At 40.4% G+C, this 16,163-nt stretch overlaps 1 protein-coding gene across 2 annotated transcripts; it reads left to right on the forward strand.

Annotated features, from left to right (window-relative positions):
- Positions 1 to 1,446: 1,446 nt before the first annotated feature.
- On the forward strand, positions 1,447 to 14,174 carry PRXL2A (peroxiredoxin like 2A). Of its 2 annotated transcripts, none has more exons than XM_068139956.1 (6): positions 1,447 to 1,535; positions 6,819 to 6,998; positions 7,357 to 7,448; positions 11,144 to 11,284; positions 12,398 to 12,562; positions 12,700 to 14,174. In XM_068139956.1, exons 2-6 carry the CDS (start codon positions 6,821 to 6,823, stop codon positions 12,796 to 12,798), a joined length of 675 nt encoding a protein of 224 aa, XP_067996057.1. In that variant the 5' UTR covers positions 1,447 to 1,535; positions 6,819 to 6,820; the 3' UTR covers positions 12,799 to 14,174. The 2 variants fall into 2 exon arrangements, with proteins under 2 accessions (XP_067996057.1, XP_067996058.1); XM_068139957.1 differs by lacking the exon at positions 1,447 to 1,535 and adding an exon at positions 4,120 to 4,266.
- The last annotated feature ends 1,989 nt before the right edge of the window (positions 14,175 to 16,163 follow it).

The raw sequence follows: 16,163 nt of genomic DNA on the forward strand, positions 1-16,163 counted from the left end.
AAGATTGCTGTGGCACAGCAGTCTTTACATGTATGTATGTGTGTGTGTATTCCAATGCTGATTGCATTTCAGAAACAGGGAGAAAGTAATGTCAGCAAATTATGTTTGGTGGACTAAGAGCCTTCCCCAACTAGTTAAAAAGTAGAGATGATACATGGTTTCATGTATTTCCAAGGAAAAAAGCAGCCCCAAACCCTACGGGTCCTCCCACATTCCTCAGCTCTTTCGGGTAGTCTACTAATGCTGTTTCTTGTCATAAAGTTTCCTTATCTTGTTTTTGCTTTGCTATTAAGTCTGAGTGGCTTTGGTGCTTTTTATACTCAATCTCATTTCTAAAAGCATGTGTATAGATCAAAGCAAAGCTACCTTAATCTGGAGTGAAAAGCCATAAAATATTTTCCCAGCGACTGCCTAAACCCACACCATTCTAATGTTCACTGAGCAACACAATGCAACAGGGCTATCTGTTCCCAAAAGGCTGTCCTGCTGCGCAGGAAGCAGGACTGCCTCCATGCAGCAGGGTGGTGTGGACTCAAAAGGGGCTCTACCTGTATGTTAAGGTGACATTTTCTAGTACGTCCCAGCATACACGGCATGTCGCCTTCAGTTTGATGTGTGCTAGGTCAGAACCTCCATGCTGCTGTTGCTTCCAGTTAGCAGGGACCTTGTTTTGTAGTGAGATTCCTTAAAAAATGCCCAACAAGTTCTGTGCTAAACAGAAACTGCAAATGAACTTATCAGTCTGAACTGAATGGCTAGTGAGTCCCAGTTACGAGACAGGTAAGAAAAGGCCATTTGGTCTAGGTAAGTTTGGGACACGCTGAAAAACAGGGGCTCTTAGTCTTTGGAAATGTAGAATCTTAGAACCGTCTAAGGTTACCTTCATTCTCCTGAGCTGCTGTTGTGTTACTGAGCAGCATGTGCTGTCATTGCTACCTTTTGTTTGGGTTTTGGTGTCGGAAGTCTCCGGTTAACAGGAGACCTCAGAAAATGCACCCAAGGCTGCAAGGGTGAGTGAGCGCTCCCGAGTTTCTCGCTGGAGCAGTGCCTAATGACCACAATGAAGTAAAGAGCGCGTTCCTTGAATGATGTTGTGGCATGTTTTTGGCTGTTTGAGCAAGTATAATCTTGAATGTAACATATACCTAAGGTCTTTAAGTGCCCCATTAAACAGACTATTTGAATGCTAAACTCATTACATTCTCAGACTTCAAGACTTTATGTCGCGTTGTTCGATTCTTTACCTTAAATATGTGCAGGCGCTGTATCTTGCCATACTTTTTGTTCCTCCCCTTGCTTAGCCAGAAGCTAGAAAAATCCTAGCACAGAGAAAATGTGTCCCGGGAGGGAACAGGAGGCCTTTGGGCACTCCAGTTCTTAGCGGGGGGGGGGGGGGGGGGGGTTAAACTCCCTCAGCGCAACCATTCCGCGCTCGCGGCTGGGCATGGTGCCTGCGCGGAGGCAGTCGGGGGCGGTGCCTGAGCACGGCACGTGGTCTGCGGCGGTTGCGGGGTCTACAGCGGCGGAGCGGCGGCGTGAGTGAGGGGGCTTGGGTCCGCGGGGAGGGCAGTGTAGGGTAGGCTGGCCCCGCAATGGCGCTGGGCCTGCCGCACCGCCTCGGGCTGCTGCCCCGGTGGTTGGCTCTTCTAACCGTACCTGCTTGTGTCGTGCGTGCGCGATGGCCGTGCTAATCCAGCGGGAAAGAGGCGGCAGCGGTTACTAACATTGACACTTGAGGGTCAGGGGTGCCCTTCTGACAGTGCGGGACGATGTGAAGGGCGCCAAGTGCCTCTCCGTGACCCGCTGGACAGCGGTGGTGGCCTTCTCTCTGGCTGCTCTTGCTGTCAGGCCTCTGCTGCTTTTTCCGATGGTCTTGATATGTGAAATCTTGCTTGTGCCTGTCCTTTGACTGATCCTTGCATTCTGATATTACTTAACCCTGGTTTAAGTAGGTACAGAATCTACAGCAGTTATGGCAGCTTTGGAGCTGGATGGACCACTTGCTGTAGTGTTTTTGGTGAATGCTGTTATTAATGACAAAGCCAATTAAAGTAATCACTCCATTCATCACAATGCTAATTTACGTTATTAGTGGGACTGTTGATACTCCTTCCCCAAGGTCTGCAGACTGCCACACTATGTAGCATTCCTGCTTTTGATGCCCAGCAGACAAGCAATGAGTTCAACCTGTATTATCCTCCCAGAAGTACTTCATGCAGGTCTGTGCTCCAAGTACGTTCTCCCATGCCTGTGGTGTCATTCTTTTGGTGATTAAGCAGAGATTTGAATTTTCCCATATGTAGTATCTAGCTGCCTGATCCATCTGGAAATACCTAGGAAGTTGGAAGACTCACGCCAGGGCTCTTTGCTCTCCCTTGCTGAAAAGAAGAGTGTTGATGTGCTTCATTTCTTTAAAGCAGTATGAGAATGGGAGACATTATTTGGTCTAACAGCTAACTTACATTCAAAAGAAGGACACAGCATCTTCTCGGTGCAGTATTCTCTTGAATTTGGTAATGAAAGATGCACAGACTGGGAAGAAATCTAAAGTGATGCCTATTATTCTCGGCACAAGTAGTGGTATGTTACAGGATCTTTACAATGGTGAAAAGAAAAAGAAATCCCTGCATAGTGAAAATTACTTACATCCATGCCATCAGAAATATTAGGAGGCTTCTTTGTGCATTGATTTTGGCATTTAAAGGACAGTTCAGGTCAGAAGGGCCCTCTGGAGTTTATCCAGTCAAATTCCACTTAAAACAAAGCTTATATTGAAGCCCCATCAGGATGCTGTGTTTTATAAACCCTAATGGTATTTAAAAGCCCGTGAAATCTTGATGAGCATGTTATCAGGTAATTGTGAATTGTAAATTTTCTTTTAGGAGTTAGATTACAAAGATAACGTGTAATCATATGACTCATTTTTGAGGGAATGTCTCATAAAAAATAATCAGCTCAACTTGTTTGGGATATGCAAGTTGTGACAAAGCACTGAAAGATTTTTACACTCAATGTGGAATGTCTTGGGGAATTTGGGAGTGGGAAAGAAGAAGAATATGCAGTGGTCAAAGCCATTTTAATTAGGGTATATGTGCTAGTGCAGTCCATTTTGTCAGTGGACTGAGCACAGTGAATGTTTCCACCTTTGATCAGCTTTGTAAGTAAACCCATATGCTACCCTAAGTTTTACTGTCAACTTGAAAACAGACTTTACAGGTCTTTTTTTATGCAGCTGCAATGGGTCCTGTTTACACTGCTAAAATAAATGTTTTGAGGATGGCTATCCTTTTAATGACAATTTTTTTCTCTAGTTGTGGGTGGGAGGGAAATGAGGCATCTAGAAAACCATGTTTTAACTGGTCTTATTGACACAAATTGAAGACCATCAGCTTGCACTTAAACCAGGATTATGAGTAAATTGTTTTAAATTCTGGTTAGCCAAACAGTGACAGATTATACAATACTTTGTTTTCTTGGGGATCTCTTGTAGCCAGCACAAAACCACCCAAAAAGATGGTTTTCCTTTTTGCCTCTGTTCTCTGTAAAGAGAAGTGCTTGTTCCCTTTTGAAGGTTTCAGCAGAACTGTGAGCTTGAAGATCTGATAGTTCCAGTGAAAATGATGCTCTTTAGCAAAGGGGTGTTGTCACTAAAGCAGGTAATGAAGCATAGAAACACAGGTTAATTCACCAGTACAGCATCTACATTGAAACTTTTTTCCTACCGTTGTGCGTTGTGATGGCTTTTTAATTGTATTCAGGGTTATTTGTAGTGTTTTGATATGCAGAGTGTGTGTAGGGGGCTAGAAGTAGAATAAGCTGAAGCATAGGAAAATAATGTAAAAATGCACAGATCTTGAGCTTTAGTCCTGGGTTCCCAGCTTCAGAAATATTTCCGAAATTCCCATTCCCTCTACTCACCCACCCCATAACGAGGGTAACCATGTGTTCATGATTAAAAAAACAACGAAACAAACCAATCAAAACAAACAAACAAAACCAACCTCGACTAAGATGCTTTTAAACCAATCCTGTGGTGGATTGGACAGCTGTTCTTTCGTAACCGCCCCTGGGTGACTGTGGCACTTACTGCTTAAAAGACGTTGAGAGACAGGTCCTGGCTGCAAGGCAAAGGCTCCGGAGCTGGACTCCTGCCTGGTCCTGCCCACGTATGCTCTGTGGCAGTGCAGTTGGCCGTCCCTCGTGCCTGCACTCGCATTTGGGGTGAGCTGGTGGTGGCTGATGCTCGAGCAGGCAGCATGGGTTCTGGTGAGTGCATGCACCTAAATGTTAAAGGTTTACAGACTGCTCTGCTGTAGTTTCTTTTGGATTATGGTTTATGGGATTATCTTCTTATTGTGGATTGCCATTATATGTTTTAAAGCCCTTTTGATCACGGGGCAGGAGTGTTTGTATTATAAGGAGGATGGAGGGCTTATTTTGAGATTGAGATTTCCTTAATAAACAGCAGCTAAACAGAAATGAAGCCAGTAGTTGCAGATGTTCAGCTGTTTCCCGTTTGGTCTCTTCTCTTGGGGTTCAGTGACACAGATCTGTCAGGGTTCCTCAGCCTGTCCTGTTAGTAAATGTTTTGATAATCCTGGCTGCTGTTTCCCATATGTATTTTTCAGAGTTGCTCACAATGGTGTTTGCTTAGCAGCAGAGGAATTTCCATATCAGCATTTAGAACTGCTTCTTCCATTTTCCTATTTACTGAAATAGCAAAAAAACCTTGCATATTTGAATAGGGGATTTCTTTTTTTGTCACTAAGTGGAGACCAAAGAGTTCAACTAAACTAAAGAGATGTGTTGACCTAAGTTTAACAATCTCCTCTCTATCAACTACAAAGGAGTAGAATCTGCCTTTTAACAATGCTAATATTGCTAACAATAATAATAACACTAATAAAAATTAAAAGTTATGTGAGGACTACACATTGACCAATTGCTATGGATTTGGCAATGTTTTTGTACACAAGGGATTAATACTTGGGTTTTATCCCCTTCTGACTTAAGAATTACTTGAAAATCAGTTATTGACTAGAAAAGATTTAAATCCAAAAATAGTTGGATAATCAAGCTCTGAATGGGAACAGGGCTATAGCATTTTGGATGTGCCACAGAGATTTTAAGTCTTAACACAAGGATATTGCTGCACCACTGCAATACATTTTGAATTATGTTTTGGTCATTCTAAAGGCTGGGGTCAGGATGGGCTCTGATATGAGTCAGGCAGATATCAGAAAATGTCATTACAGTATGACTCTATGTTTGAAAAATGTATGTAGAGAATGCAGATATGGTCAAAGGAGGTTTCCATTGTTCAGAAATAAGTGGTGAGATGATGATAAGAGAACAGATTCTACCCTATTATGTTTGTGTAAACTGGCCTTGTTTCCTGCATGGGATCGTGAATTAAAATTTCTACATACTGTGATACTGTCTTCCTTGAAACAAAGTATTCTGTTAAAAGAACAAAGCTGTAATTGTTTTTTTTCCAGAATGTTTTCTAGCTGTTTCTACAGGCAGGCAGTTGATTGTGTTTGTTTGTCAGTGGTATTCTGGAGATGGTTTTAAGGATGCAAAGGGATTTTCTCCCAGAAAATGCTGGGCACAAATTGAGGAGCTACTGAGTCCTTAATTTGTGACTTATGTTAAAAGCTGGCAGTGGGGATATAGATTATGTATGTCTCTGTTTTATTGCCAGTCACAGCTCAAAACAATATTTTCCTATGTATATGAGGGAGAAAAAATGCTTCTTCTCCTATACAAAAGTATATTTAGATGGCAGTATTTGCCAAAACAGTCTTTAAGGGAATAGTGTTTTGTAGATGCATCTGGAAAATATTTGATTCCCCATGTTGTGTAATACTAAAGTTGGGTGACTGCAAACCTACAGCCCTTTGTAACAAATAGCTGTTATGATCTAAGTGCACAGTGACTTCTCACGCTGCCAAAATTCGAGTGACCTTTGTCTTGATAACAACAAGGAGTGTTTTCACTTTAAGACTTGAGCATGCATATATAATGGCTTCCATTGCAACGTTATCAGTTCTAACTGAGGGGTGTGAGATTAAGTTGTTTGTTCCTGATGTTATTTCAGGTTTAGCAAGACTAGAAATTGGTTAGCATATAGACAGTACTGTCCAGGGCATGCTTGTAGTGTTGGATCACTGTGTCTAATAAAATGGTTGCAAGTCTATATATTTCTGTCTGACTGATGAGCTCTGGTTTTGGCTTGGTGCCTCTTTTGATTCTAATGTGGAACTGTAAGGAATAGGAAAGGTGACCAGTTACGGCAAACCAGATAGGGATTTTTGGTTTTTAAAGAAGTTTTCTGTTGCATATTTGTAAAGTTCACTGACTGATATAGAGAAGGGTGGGGGAAATTGCCTACACATACTTCTTTTTTGAAAGAAACCACTTTCTTACTGTAGTAAGTTATTGGCCAACATAGAGGTTGTCTTGTTGGAGGCTCTTTATTGCACACATAGACTTCCATCATCTTTCTCCCTATTGCATCTGAGCACTTTAATCATTAATGCTTTTGTCTGTCTGGTAGCAGGAAAAGGTAGGAGTATCTTGTTAACAGTTTTGATATGGGTCAAGCATGGAACTGTAATGTAATCTAGATTTCCAAAAACCCAGTTCAGTGCATTAATATGTAGATAATTTCCAGTCAAAAAGCCCAACACCCCCCAAACACAACAACAACCACAAAACAAAAAAATAAGATAGAGATAGTTGTTTTAATCCAGTTTCTCCTTGTCTGGCATCATGGCTGTCCAGGGTTGGAGCTGCTTTATTCTTTCTCTTTCCAGAAATGTCCTTCCTGCCTGACTTGGGGATCTTCACCATGGGCATGTGGTCTGTTGGTCTTGGAGCCATTGGTGCAGCTGTGACAGGGATTGTCCTTGCTAACACTGACTTATTTTTGTCCAAACCAGAAAAAGCTACATTGGAGTTTTTAGAGGAAATAGAGCTGAAAACTTTGGGATCAGGTAAGATTACAGATGTTCCAGCCCACATTCTTCAATAATTGAGCATTTAGAAGAACTTTTGTAAGGGCAGAGTTGCAAGTTTTGCTTAGTCTTTCCTAGTTACAGCACATAGCTTGTTGAGTGTCCTTGATGGCCTTCTGATGAAGGAAGAGGAACCAGAACTGCTATTTCTGGATGAAACATGACATACTTCTAAAAATCAGTAAAGCAGTAATTCCGTGTTATGCATAAAGATTCTTTTTCTGATAGAACTGTATTTGAATGTGTAATTCTCTGCATTGTGTTGGTCCTTAAAGCATTAATCATTACAAAAAAAGTATGACTGATATTGTTGATGCTGTTTCTCCTGTATAAACAGAACAGAGAACATTCAAAGCAGGTGAACTATGGAAGAAGAATGGTGCAGTGATCATGGCTGTGCGAAGACCTGGATGATTTTTGTGCAGAGAGGTACTTCTGGGCTTGGGGATTAATTAGGAAGAGCTGAGTTCTACATGCATAGAGGGGCATGAATAGCAGTCATCATATACATTGGCAGTATCTGAAAGGTCTTCTTTCTAGCCCAAATCAGTTGCCAGCTAACAACATGCTTATTTTTTTTGGGAGCTGGTTTGTATAGTCTACGGTTTGTGTAGTCTATAGTCTGATCATTTTCCTTCTGAAAAGTGATGTTTACATGGTTATTACATCTTCCAAGGACCTAGCTCATGGTAATTAGAAAGGGAGATCACACAAAATACAATTGGTAATGAGTCTTAGGAGACAGTTGTATTCCATATGCCCTAAACAAATCTTTGAGAGACTGTTAGTCTGGTTAAAAGCAGCCCAAGACTGAACTGAAAGCCATCAGATAAAGCTCATCAGCAAAAAAGAGATGCACATGAAGGGGAGTCCCTTACTATTGTGGATACTGAACAGGAAGGGAAGGAATCTGAAGACAAGGTGGTTTGGTTCCATAATGAGGTGGGTGGGAAATAAAATATGATCCTTAGGTTGTCATTAGACTCCTTAGATGGAGGTGGGAGTAGGCACTTAAAATAGAATTTAAATGTACCATGTGCCTGGGAACAGCCATAACTTGCACCTTGGCCATTATTTTTCTCATAGCTATGGGGGAAAATAGCTGTTATTACGCACTACTATATAATGTGGAGTAATTAATATGGCAACCACTTAAGGGGTCTACTCCAATCAATAGTAACTGCTTAAGTATCTGTAGAATTCCTGGAAGGTTAACGATGAAAGTACTTTAATTTCTGAACAGGTCTAGTGTAGGCAGGAGAGTGCACTGCGTGCCTGACTTTGTGCCTTTCACATACAGTCAGACAGGAATTTATTAATGACTTATTTTTATAGGCTAACTTCCTAAGTAGACATAAACGTCCCAGTTCAAAGAATGATGTTCTTTTTCAAGAAAAAAATGCAGAGAGAAATTTAATGTTCTAACTGGTTTTGCTTCAAAACGTCAACATTTTAATGGAGGCAGCCATACTACTAATCAGCTAATTGGGACAAAGAATTGTTGTGGTTTTTTTAACAGTGAAAGTGTTTGAAAAAACTTTTTAACTGTCTCAACCAATGTTATTTTTGATTGTCCTGTACTCAAAGCATTTCTGTGAGCTGAATCTTGCCTTTCTCCTAAGAACAGTTTGGTTGTCCTTTCCTTTGTGTCCACTGATGCTTTTCTGTAGTAAGCAAGCTGCTTCTTTCCCTACTGTCACTGCCTCTGAGCCGGTGGGATGATTCAGTATAGGTGACTTGCCATATCTGTTAACCTGCAGGCAGTATGTTTTTATTTTTTTGCAAAGGACAAAATGCACCTGCTTCCCACTATCTTACACCTTGCAAAAGATGTTGAAGTTGGTCCTCATTGACAAATCCTACAGGAAGGATGCCTTTGGATCCTTGAGAATTGAGGCCTGTAGACTCAAGAAATATGGAATCTTTTCTCTTAATTTTCTGCATCCTAAATCATCAGATTCCTTATTTAACAGGACCGCACTTATACATCTCACAGTCTGGAGCAGGCCATGTAGTGATCCAGTGATCCAGTCACTGTGAAAGTACTGTGGGCTTGCTAAATATTGTTGATGCCAACATGCTTCTAAAGTAGCAGAAGAGCCATAGTTGAACTATCAGATGAATATACTGAGATGGGAATCATTCTTTTGAGTTGTCCCTGCCTTGGAGAAGTATTCTGATGGGGTAAACTTGTCTGCTTTTTACACAAATAAGAAAACAGTTTCACAGACTAGATGAAACGTTTGCAGTCCCATAGTAAGGCTGTACAGCTGTTACGTGCTACAGTTTGCCCACAAACGTAGACTTCTTTGCTTTCTCTTATTGTCTCATATTTAAATAGTAATAATGAAAAACTTGGTCTGGTCCCAAGGTGCCACTCGATGTTTAATCTCTCGAGAACTTTAAAACTTAGGTATGCTCTTACATCATTCCTGCTCTTTCCCCTTCCAAAAGCCAAGTAAGAAGATATAAAATCAACACCACCAAACTACTGAAGTGCATTTTTCCAAAAGGTTAATCAGTTTCATGGCCTTGCTGTCTCTCCAGAGAGTGATTTCTCTCTTTACAGTATCACAGTATAACTAAGGTTGGAAAGGACCTTGAGGATCATCGAGTCCAACCTATCAACACAGACCCCATGACTAGACCATGGCACCAAGTGCCACGTCCAATCTCCTCTTGAACGCCTCCAGGGACGATGACTCAACCACCTCCCTGGGCAACCCGTTCCAATGACGAATGACTCGCTCGGTGAAGAACTTCCTCCTCACCTCGAGTCTAAACCTCCCCTGGCGCAGCTTGAGACTGTGTCCCCTTGTTCTGGTGCTGGTTGCCTGGGAGAAGAGACCAACCCCTTCCTGGCTTTATGGGTCATCCCACCGCACTAGCCTGGAACATCAGTTTTCACATGCATTAAATTGCAAATCTTTCTTGGTTTGTATTGTTGATTGTGAGAGTTTTTACCTATACAAAACATTGTTATTAATGTCCCTTTTAAGAAGGATCATAAGACATTCTGTTGAGGAAAACTACAAAATAATTACCAGATCTTTAGCAATAGAAAAGCTGGAAAAGATCTAACAAGTATAATCTTTTAACTCTCACCACTCTCTACTTGGTGTTTGCTTGTGATGCTGATTCATCCTTTTGCATTTTCTCTGAAGAAGACAGAGTAGTGTACTGGAGGGCTGCCCTTACCCTTTCACCTACTGACGTCTTTCCTCCTGTCTGTTAACCCCTATCTGTTTGCTACTTGATACTAAGTAAATTCTAGATGTTGTGCAAGCCTTTTGAGTTAAGGCACTTCATTGAGGTGGCTGAGGGTGTTAATACAAACTATGTTCATTTTTTTAAAAGCATGGAGTTTGTTGTGGGAGGTTTTTTTTCAGTAAAAGTAACCTATCTCCAGTGCATATAGAAGTATGAACTCCGATCTGTGGGAAACCTCAGAGGTCTTTCTGCAAATGTGAGAGCTGGGATTCTGCTGAAGACAGAACAAAAAAGCCAGCAGATGAATGGTGACACTTAACATGCCAGAAAAAGCAGTATTGCTTCTGGGATGGTGAAGGTGTTTGAAGAAATTCCCTCACTATTTTCACTGGAGGATCTAGGAAAGAGAACGCGTCTTCATTCTATTACTTATTCTGGTCTTGTTTAACCTGCTTCTTTACAGAGCCCTTCAAATACTTTGCAAAAGGGCTGACAATGATGTGTTTTTCCTTGGAATAAAGAATTGGAAATTCTGGCCTGGGAGAGTTAAGTGGAGTGCAAACAGTATCTGCTTACTGTTCTTTAAAAACTGTAGAAGAAGCCCTATCAGAGGCGAGATATATCTACAGCTTTGAATTAAATAATGTGTTCTCCAGGATTTTAATATCCAGTAAATGCTTCAAAAGTCCCCTTTGTGCTTAATGAAGAAAACAGTAGTAAATCTAATGAAGACCTGCTTTGGAGTAGATCTAGCTTAAATGTCTGATTTGCAGGTCTGATTCTGTGTTGCTCTTTAGGCTGGAATTTACATGTATTTCTGACACTCGTGAAATTCAGGGTGAAGCTTTCCAGTCTCCATATACTGCCTGAAATGTTTGATTATTAATTTATTTTTTTTTTTTTCCCATTCTTAGGAGGCTTCTGAGCTCTCCTCTCTGATACCTCAGCTGTCCAAGCTGGGTGTCCCTCTCTATGCAGTTGTGAAAGAGAACATAGGGACTGAAGTGGAGGATTTTCAGCATTATTTCAAAGGAGAAATCTTTCTGGATGGAAAGGTATAGTGAAGTTGGTGTTCTCCTTTTATTTAAAACCAAGCTTATGAACATCCTCTTTGAATAGCTTGTATAAATAGTATAGATAGTATGTGGTCTGGGTGAAGGATTTAGTAGTATTGCAGTTTAAGAAGTTAATTAGCTTTGCTTTTCTATATATATGTATATTCTGCTCAGCTTACAAACTGCTCTGTAGCTATGCACTGATAACTTTAGAATGGAATAGAATTAACCAGGTTGGAAAAGACCTTTGAGATCATCAAGTTCAACCTATCATTCGACATCCACCTTATCAACTAAAACTTGGTGTTGCAGGATTATTCCTCTCCTTTCACAGTTAAATAATATGGCCTATTATGTTTATTTTTTTCTTTCACTGACTGCGTGACTTGCTGATATTTATGATGTATGAATCAAAGTCTAAAGGTGACAGACAATTAATACATGATGTGCAGGCCAAATTACAGCAACGTGGCTTGTCCCAGTACACTGACACATGCAGTATTGCCAGTATCATGTCCTACAAAACCATGGCCATCTTACACTAAACCAGAAGACATACTTAGAAATAATTTGACTTCTGGAGGAAAAAGAATATACAGTACTCAAAATCAGAAATACACTTCTAGTTTCCCTGCCCACTCTACATGTGTGAAAGAATCAGTCTGATTTAAAAGAAACAAACCACAAACAAAATGTCACTTCCTCCCCCCCAAAAAAAAAACCAACAAAAAAACCAACCAAAGAAAAAAGTTTCAGGACTTGGCACCACTGCTATCTCTTTATCAGCATTTTTATTGTCATTTCTTTTCTTATTTTTAAAGTATGTTTATCACAAAGTACACTTGTCAGCAGTAGGTGTGTAGATGGGACTTAAATACCTGCTTAGAATTGAGATGACTGGTGGCAATACCACTAGCTGGCTCTGTGAAGGTAGTGGTCATATGGTGCATTGAACAGGTTATTTCAGGATGCAGTTTCTTTTCAGCTCTGCGTGGTTAGCTTTTGTGTGTTGTGACCTTTCTTGCATACAGGGTTGTCTGGTTTCCTGAATTTCATTTGGGCGGAAAAGTCCTTTTTGTTTTGTTTGCTGAGCTACTTTCTGTTTCTCTGCAGAAGGGCTTCTATGGTCCACGCAGACGACGAATGATGTTGTCAGGCTTCTTCCGCCTTGGAGTCTGGCAAAATTTCTTCCGTGCTTGGAAAAATGGATATAGTGGTAACCTAGAAGGAGAAGGATTCACCTTGGGAGGAGTATATGTTATTGGAGCAGGAAGACAGGTACTGCAGGCGATCTAAGAGGCTTTTGTGTCTCCTGTGAGACCAAAGCTTTATTTTCTGGAATTGTTCAGTTGGTGATAAATTCATGTCTAGTGGGGAGACTAGTGTATGAATTTCTCTCTTATGTCTTTGATTAGGGTGTTTTACTGGAGCATCGTGAGAAAGAATTTGGAGACAAAGTCAGCCTTCCATCTGTCCTTGAAGCTGCTGAGAGGATAAAACCAGATGCTTCATAAGCAGAAAAATAGTTGTACGTGTTTCTGATCACAGCTTGAAATGTAGAATGCAGCTGTTTCTTGAATGTGCAGTTTAATTGCTTCATCACTAGTGATCAGTGCAGAGGAAAAACTCTCTATTCAAACATAGAAAATAATGAAAATTCTCCTGGATCTTTTCTTGCTTTGCAGCCTTTCGGGTGGTTAGGATTTCAACTGCTGTTTGACTATTAATGAAAGGCAAAGTCTAAAGTCTGACCTAACCTTGATGTTTTCAGTCAGAGACAGTCAGTTGAAAACCTGTCTACCTAGGGGAGAAAAACTCTGCTAAGGCTAGAATAATGGAATTACCAGCTGAGGTTGAAAGATAATAAAGCTTTATGTAAATGAAATGCCTTTGCTTTTTGCTTTTTCATTGACATGTAAACACATCTGTGTTTTAGAAGACTTAAATCCTGTCAGTTTAGATTTTTCTGAGATTCTGCATTCAAGACATGACATATGTCTACCCAGTAAGTTTCTGGTTATTTAATGACTAGCTCTAGGTCTTTCAGCTCTTGGTGTGATTTCCTGCAAGGAAGACTGAAGACATCTCATACTTACTTCAGAAGATAACTGTGGCATGAGGGCAAGTTCCATCTTGTGTTTAAAACTGTTTAAAAAAAGAAAAAAAAACAAGAGAACAATACCAGAGAGCAGATTAGGCAGTGTTTCCATCCTGGCTTGAGTTCTGCAGTAGAATATCTGGGCTCTGACTCCTAAAAATAGATGTTCTGTTGCACAATCAATGTGAGCCAGTATCTTACACAGCCAATACATATAGACTGAAGAGGACATCATGAATTTGATGTTTCAAAGTGTGAACAAAATTTCAACATTGCACTTAGAGAGGATGATCAAGTGTGCTGCATTCATCGCTAACTGGTGCATGTCAAAGGCTAGGTAATTTTGGAAGAAGACGCAGGCTAAAACATACTAGACTGGCAGAAGAATTAAAGGGAAGGATTCTTTCGTCCTGGCAGCAGGTCAGTCTGAACTGTCATTCTGCTTTCTTCTGACCTTAAAGAAAATAATGAAACTTTTATTTATTATTGGTACTGAGGGCAGGGATAATTTGCAACTCTGAAACTTTGGTGGTAATATACCTATTTTTGCACTGTATGCCAGTTCCTGTCCATCTCTCTTGAGCTATGTACAAAAAAATGGTCATACATGATACTGACTGTATGAAATCAAATTCCACAAAATTCTAGGACTTCACAAACACTGAGTCCTGGTCTTGTGTTAAATTACGTACAAAGGCTTTAAAATTGCATCATTATGAATGAAATCCTGACTAATTTTAATTTTATGTCCAGGCAGACCTTACTTTAATAAAGATATTTATGTGCTCTTCAGAGTCTGTTTGTTACAGTTCCATGAAGCAACACTAGCAGTGAAGATTGAGTGATTCATATGTTCACTAAGATGCTTCATTTGAAAAAATGGAAACTGGACTCACGTATGCTAACAGCTGCAATTTGTGTTTGACTTCTGGAGGACAGAGAAAGAAATAGGAGTTCAAGTAGAGCAGCAAAAGCAACAGCAAATCAACTACATCATACAGACTTTCTCTATGAAGACTCTCCTAAGACTCATGGACAGGTGCAGAGAACCATATCTGTTCTGTGCTGCATGGGTAAATGTGCCCATAAGATGATGTCAAAAAACTGTTGAGTACTCAAAGACAAAATGACTTGAGGTGGACAAATCTGAATCGCATCCCAAGCAGCCAGGAGGCTGCCAAGGGTTTGCTCCACAGGATAAGGCATTGTATTTGAGGGCATTTTGTCCTGGGTTTTACCACTGAAAGGAAATACCATATCATGAGTCCTTGCCTGATAAAAGACACCTAAAATGTCCTCTACAGACCCAAATCAAAGTTTAAAGCATTGTGCAAGTGGCCACTTGTCTGCAGTGGGTGCGCTGTTACTTTGGAGTGAAAGTTGTATGAAAAAAAAGATGCTAGAAGAAATAGGTGTGAGCTACTGTTTCTGCAACGTGCTAGTAATAAAAACGAGATTGCTTGAAGTAGGAGAATTCTGGATCATAGCTCCTACAGAGTTTTGAGTTTTCAGTGGGAATTGGAGAGCTTTGCCATTTGCAGAGAATGATCTTGCACAGACGTGGGCAAAGAAGGTACTGATCTTAGACCTGGATTTCAGGCCTTGTTCCAAGGGCTGTTTATGCATTTCACATAAACATGAAATGTGAAAGCCATAAACAGTCCTTGGAGAATGGGATGGAAGCCAGATACATTCTGAGAAATGGAAGATAAAGTGAAGTGCCTTTAAGACCTGCTAAATCTGGAGAGCATCTACTTAGAGTTTTGTGTACATGCAATTGAATGCCACCCACTCTGGCAGAGCTAGCTGCTGATTCTTTCAGCACAAGGCTTGCACAAGGTCCTGAGTGATTACAAGGATGCCACGAGGTTGCAGCCCTGCTGTTAGCCCACACAAACAAGCTGGTTTTTGTGATCTTGGAACAGATGCAAGAAGCCATCGTGTCCAGCATTTAAAATGTTTATCTGAAGTAAAATGAATGTTAAACATACAAATCACTAATGCCTCAATATAGTGAATTGTTCTTTCAGTGTAGAAACATTTTAAGGAAGATCCATGAAGTCCTTTGAAGCGTGTTTATTAAAATACTCATGGGAACTGAAAGTTGTCTGCTGTGTTGGCTTCAGCAAGGCACATGTATGGTAACCATGTCATACCTAGGTCTGGAAGGGTGTGTTTGCCTACTGTTAACAGTGCTAGTTCCCATAAAGAGTTGGCAGGACAGCCTATTTCTTGATTTATGTAAGCTTACATTTCAGAGTTTTCTAACCCCATCTTTCAGAGATAAGTCAAAATTTAGAGCCACAAAAGGTCCAGTTGGTACTTGAAACTGTTCTCAGGAATCACTACTGAAAAATATGGGTTTTTTTTGAGCCAGCTTTGGGATTTGGAGTTGGCTCATCCTTTCTGAACTCCATGTTGACAAAATAAAATGGAGAGGACAGAAAATACACAGCACCTAAGAGCTAGGAACAGTTAATAAGAATTGGAAATAGGCAGTCATGAAGAAATAAAAATGACAGCCAAATACTAGAAGAGGAACAAATGAATTCTAAATGAATTTCTGATGCTGGAAACTGCAAGCTGTGACTATCTGCTTTTGAAAAACATTTTGCTTCTAAATATAGAATGTTCATTGGGGAAAAAAAGGAAAAAATAAATCGGAGTTGTTGACTTTGTTGTACCAACAGCTACCTCTACTGGCCCAGTTCTTTATATGCATTTAATGTTTTGGGTTTTTCTTTTGGTTTTTTCCTTTTAACACAACCTGTACACAAAATC

The sequence above is a fragment of the Melanerpes formicivorus genome, unplaced genomic scaffold (assembly GCF_026170545.1).
Source record: "Melanerpes formicivorus ecotype bairdi unplaced genomic scaffold, bMelFor1.0.p_v2 SCAF_6, whole genome shotgun sequence".
In the NCBI taxonomy this organism is placed as follows: Eukaryota; Metazoa; Chordata; class Aves; order Piciformes; family Picidae; genus Melanerpes; species Melanerpes formicivorus.